We start from the raw sequence: 6,000 nt of genomic DNA, 5'->3' as shown, positions 1-6,000 counted from the left end.
ACGCAGCAGCATCACGCACTTGGTAACGAGGACTGCTCCAAACGTGCCCCCTTTTCATCAGATCAGCGAGGAAAAAAGGCAAGACTGAACACTGAAAAATTACCTAATGATTACTATACAGGTGATCGTACATAGCAACCACCTCTCATTTGGGCATAAAATTTTGCTCTGCCCCTGTCGAACCTGGTAATTTTAGGGATAAGGGTGGCAATCGTTGGAGTACTGGACATCTTTTATTTCAGAAAGTATTTGCATGATCTTAGTCAACAATTCAAGTCAACAGACAGTGTTCGCCTACCTCTCAACTCACCTTAGTGCGTGACGCACAGAAGTGCGTTTCTGACACCAGGTAAGGGATAACAAACAGCATGTTGACAACCCCAGCTCATACTGTAAATAATGACAACACAGCAGGAATTCCCACTCTGAGGTAAAAGACAACAATGGTGTTACATCTTGCATTGGCTAACACTAACAACAGGTTGATGGCAACCGCTATAATAACGTATCTCTCTCGCAGAACCGGGTGGTAAACAACCTACCTCAACACAAAGATACACCTCTTTCCCTCACACATGGCATTACACACTACAAACACATACTCGGGTAATAAAAGTACCAGCATCACTTTCGCTTACCAACATATCACCACAACCAGCAGCCACAAGAAACGAACCCTTCGCTCCTGCTGCCACAGCTGCCGTTTCATCTTCTCGTACCAACCGGATGGGACATCTTCGCGGCTCACCCCGGGCCCGCTCAAGCCGAGCCGCTTCTCCTCAGAGCCACCGCCGTTGCCATATCCACTTAAGGCACTACAGGCCTTGTTAGCAGCTTTCCGCTGCCTGTTAACAACGTTCCGATGATCGTCTCGTGACGCGCCACCGCGTCCGTTACCTATGTCCCCCTCGAGCTGAGTTGGAAGCAGTGACGAGATGTCAAATGCCCCACCCCCTTCCCCAAAAACCAAGGCCACCCGTTGGAAGCATGTCTACACCCACATTAAAAACGATTGGCCACAACTGACAGCCTCCATACTCCTCCCCTTGCTTTGATTGTAGAAAGTCACGTCAATAATGCATCTTGGGAAATGAAGTGTCCCTTACGTTGTGAAAACTTTGAAAAGAAAAAAGGCCACACTTTTCCAAATGTCGCCTACTTTGGCGTCACTAAAGATATATAAAACCGGTACTCATGTTGCATTGTGGGAATAGTAGTTTTCTTTCTCCTATTAAGCGTTGTTAAGAGTAAGGTTCGGACTACACATTCCTTAGTGATTTACGTTGTTGTTGTCATATTCGATGCCTTATAGGAATTGTAGTCCGTGATGCAATTTCCCGTGTGTTTTTACTACCGTGAGATACTGATGAAAAACTATCCTTCCTAATGGCTGAGGGGTGGGATGTAAGATGCTTCAACTGTGAGCCAAGGGTACCCTATTGTAATTCTAGGATTGCATGCTGGATTTTCGGACTGGGCTCTCCTTGAAGTGTGCTGTCTATGTACAGCTGGTAATGGGAGAAGCTGGAGGACACTTGGTGTAAGTCATCAGCGGAGGAGTAGCGCCCTTCCCCTTCTGGTGTTCTAATAGTCTGAGGCCTTGTGTCGTGCTTCTCCGGGTGTGTCTTTCGCCCTCTTTCCGGAGACTGACTTGTAAAACTCTCGTCTGAGTGGGGCCATGGACAGGCCTGTTCCGCCGCTTATTCTTTCCTCTGTCGCCCTCTCTGTACTGTGCCTGCTACTGTTGTGGTTGCGGGAAGCGCGGGGTTTCACTCAGTCTGTGGATGGTGACTTTACTTTCACGCTGCCCGCTGGACAGAAGGAATGTTTTTATCAAACTATGAGGAAAGATGCTTCACTGGAGATTGAGTACCAGGTGACTCTAGCTGTGCAGATATGTTCAGTCTTTGAGTAATCTGTCTTAGTTTGTAAAGTATAAGGAAGCTGTTTGGTATAGGAAGACTAAGAAAGTGTTGTCACCCAAAAAGTAAAACTGTATAGGAATTTAGATATTTTTTTGTCTGTATCTCAATCGTACTCGCCTTTGTTTCAGACTTGTTTAAGAATTCATTCATCTGTGTTTGGACTTCTGCCTTTTCTTGTTCAACTTCATGGAAAAGCTGGAGTCTCTCCAAGTATGTTTCAACTGCTGTGATCTAGACATACGTGGTATGATTTTGGCTTTAGACAAGAAAACTTATCAACGTGAAGAATAAAAAGCATTCCTTTTTCTGACTTCATCTACTATGATTTTTTAAAGGCCAGCACTATGGTTTGCAGTGCGTGGAGATTGAGAGGTATGTCTGTCCTGTCAAGCAAGGGGTGTAAGGCAGGAGATAATGTTGTAGAGGATGTCAGGACATCATACCGTAAAAACACACCACATCGATGGCTTGTTTTTATGGTCTCCCACGCAATCAGTCTTTATGTCATTGGGACTAGTGGGTATATTGGTTACTCACTGGATAGACTCCCCACTGAAAAAGCAACCCAGCCAGGAATCGAACCAGAAAACCAAGTGCTGCACCAGTGTAAACACAACAACATACCATTCCCATGTACCTGCATAGAGATTCCTGTATGTGTTTTTTTTTTTTTTTTTTTTTTTCCTTCTTCTTGCAGCTTTTCCCGGTTAGGGGTCGCCACAGCGAATCATCTGTCCGCTCATGATTGGCAGTGGAGTTTTACTGTTCGTTGCCAGCTCAGTGCCCAGCCTTCCACAGAAGACACACACACACACTCGCACCTAGGGCCAATTTAGAGTGTCCAATCAACCTACAGCATGTCTTTGGGGTGCGGGAGGAAGCCGGAGCACCTGGAGGAAACCCACACGACCACAGGGAGGGCATGCAGACTCCGCACGGAAGGCACCTCTGCCAAGGATCGAACCAGAGAACCTCTTGCTGTGAGGTGGCAATGCTAACCGCTGTACCACCATGGCAGCCCAATTAAAAAAAAAAAACACTTTTTTTTTGGAAGGAAAATCTTTATAGTGTTTGGTCTGAGTTTCTTTTTAATGTTCTCGGTCCTGTCCGGTTACTAAGAAAACCATGCCGGAAATGAATTCAATTTTGATTGTAGTGTCTTTGAGCTATGACATTTTTGTGCACGTGTATGACTTTCTTTTTATTCTTTCAGCTTTTCCCAGTTAGGGGTCGCCACAGCGGATCATCTGTCCGCTCATGAATGGCAGTGGAGTTTTATGGTGTCAAGTTGCCAGCCTGGCACCCAACCTTCCACAGAAGGCACACACCCTCACACCTAGGGCCAATTTAGTGTGTCCAGTCCACCTACTGCATGTCTTTAGGATGTGGGAGGAAACCGGAGCACCCAGAGGAAACCCACGCGACCACAGGGAGGACATGCAGACTCTGCACAGAAGGCACCCCAGCCGAGAATCGAACTGGAGAACCTCTTGCTGTGAGGCGGCAATACTAATCGCTGCACCACCGTGGCCGCCCCCGTGCATGTATATGACTTTACATTTCAAAAAAGATGTGTACATGTTGCTACCTGCCGACAGAGCCACCCTACCAGATTTTCAAGGAGTCATTTTTATACTTTTTTAAAATTATTTATTTATTTATTTATTTATTTATTTTTTATTATTTTACATTTGTTGACCGGGCTAGTCTAGCTGGATATACGTCCATTTTCAGTAGAGGCCCGGGGAGAAAAGCTCCACAGCAGATAGATACAGTTTAATATACATGTGTAAATATAGACATAAAGGAATATTAAAAAAAATACATTTAGTTATACATGGTATGAAAAGTCATACGAGTCTAGCTTATTTACATTACATAAAAAAGAGAGCCATGAGAGAATGACTTAAAAATTAGGTATATAGAATAGAAGGAAGAAGACAAAAGGACATTTTTGACAACCGTGTTTAAATGTAGAAAAAAGGTTAGTTATGATATAAGTAGATTCAGCCAGCGTTAGTACATGTACACAGCCATTGCAAGTTAAGGAAGATTTTTAGATGCTTTTTGAAAAGAGGGGTAGATGACTGTACTTTACTGCAATCTCTGTAGGGTTAGCCTTTCTTGTTGTGAAGTTTTTGTCTCTTTACTTTGTGTATGAGTTCTTTTTTAACACACCTCTATTCCCTGAATGTGCTATGGCACTACTATGAAGGAAGCAAACGCTTCCCATACTGCTTGCTCTTACTTAATGTACCGGAAGCTTACTTTCATGGAGTGATGCACTAGAACCCCCATGTCCCACTGCTTCATGTTTATTCCACTTTCCATACCAGCTTGACCACTGCTCCAGGCTTGTTCCACAGCCTAGAATGCTGGTTGAATGATCAGACGCCTTGCTTGTGCACCACAACCCATCTTCTTGGTTATTGTGATCAAGGCAATTGTAGTTCTTCTGTTGTGATTGGTAGTGTGTGTGCACTTATTACAGTTATTTCTGTGAACTTCTAATAGTGATTTGCTAATAATTCTTGAGATGCAAGTGTTTTTTTCATTTTATTACCTTAAGTACTTCAGCTTTGTTTTGCACATATGCAATTTTAACTAAATTACAAGCCTTTCTAAAGGCTTGGGTGTCTCTCTTTATTTCTCTATATTCTCATTCCTTCTACGGGACAAATGCAGTTACTGAGACAGAGTTGGTGAAGTCATTTTAAGCTTTTCCATACACATTTATTTAATGCACAGTGACTTTGATGGTTTTCATTGTAATTACAGTTGCCCATCAGAATAGTGATTGAATGTTTGTCAGCCCAATTCAGTTTTAAAGAAATGAGAAAACACGTAAAAACCTAACATACGTACATCTGCAGTGTTGAATTCTCACAAAATCCACCTCTAGCTGGGGAATGAAGCAACACACCACATAACTGGTGGAATGACCAATTTATTTTTGCTTACAGAATAAGAAAAAAAGATATCGGCTTGTGAACACAAACTGGAAAATGAGGGCAGTATAGGTGGGAAGTTAAACAGAGGAAGAACAAGTTTGGGTGTTTAGTGAGCAGTTTGTGTTGGCTTTTAGTGCAGGAGGTATTGAATCAGAAGGAACTGTAGAACACTAAGAAATGGCTACAGAGAGTACAGGTAGAGAATATTGAAAATTGTTTTTGGAGAGTTGTATGGTGAGGCAGAAGCATAAGGTAGCCTGTTCATTCCTTTTCCCTGTGATGTTGACGTCATGCCACCAGCAGTTCAAGGAGTCAAGTGAGAGGGCAGTGACAGTAGCGGACAAAATGCTGGGTTGTATCCTCTGGGGGGGGGGGTCTAGAGATAAAGAAATAATGCTTCCACTCTACATGGTCTTGACCAGACTGCACCATGAGTATTGTATACAGTTTTGGATGACAGAAAAGGATATCAAACAAGTGTAAGGAATCTAGAAAACCCACAGTTAGAAAAAAACATGGGGTGGAGGGGGGTAATATGGCCATAAGCTACAGGAGGTTGATCTCTTCTCCCTTGAGATCAGAAAAAAAAACTGAGTTCATAGTATTGGTGTAGAAATTGTTTTGGAGATGTGAAGAACTGTTCTGAACAGGAAAGACAAAGAGTAAGGATTGGAGCATATGTAGCAGGTTGTAGAGACATACTGCTTCTTTGCTGTCTGAAAATATGTTTTCACTTCGAGAGTTGTAGACCCATGAATGGACTACTGGAGTGCATGGTGAAGAATGCATGGAATGGAGGTAAAAGCAGTTGGAACAGACAAGATGGTCTCATTCCTTTTGCCTTCAAGTTAATGTAAAATAATAATGTCTGGATCACTGATGAAACTATTGTACCTGTTTCTTGAAATAGAGATTTTGCTAGATGGCTGTAATCTGTTAAGTCTGTCTATTCAGTGTGCAGGAGATGTACATTGTGGTGGTGAAAGATATGCATGTTACTGTGTTGAAATGGTGACAGCAATATGATTTTTAACACATTTATTGAAGTATCATTTAAGACATGGACAAGTATACCTTTTATTTAAAAGAAAAAAAAAACATGTTAACATGTTCACAGTTACAAA

At 42.6% G+C, this 6,000-nt stretch overlaps 1 protein-coding gene across 2 annotated transcripts in view; it reads left to right on the top strand.

The window, feature by feature from the left end:
- Nucleotides 1-1,368: 1,368 nt before the first annotated feature.
- TMED5 (transmembrane p24 trafficking protein 5) overlaps nt 1,369-6,000 on the top strand; it is a 378,250-nt gene continuing 373,618 nt past the window's right edge. For both annotated transcript variants that reach the window (XM_044085177.1, XR_006366634.1), the window contains exon 1: nt 1,369-1,876. In XM_044085177.1, the coding sequence (XP_043941112.1) occupies nt 1,679-1,876 (198 nt within the window). In that variant the 5' untranslated portion in view covers nt 1,369-1,678. The remainder of the gene's footprint in view (nt 1,877-6,000) is intronic.

This window comes from Protopterus annectens, chromosome 10.part0 (genome assembly GCF_019279795.1).
Source record: "Protopterus annectens isolate FY-2018-M chromosome 10.part0, PAN1.0, whole genome shotgun sequence".
Classification (NCBI taxonomy): domain Eukaryota; kingdom Metazoa; phylum Chordata; order Ceratodontiformes; family Protopteridae; genus Protopterus; species Protopterus annectens.
The sequence above is the reverse complement of the archived record's forward strand: the minus strand, read 5'-3'. Positions and strand labels throughout refer to the sequence as shown.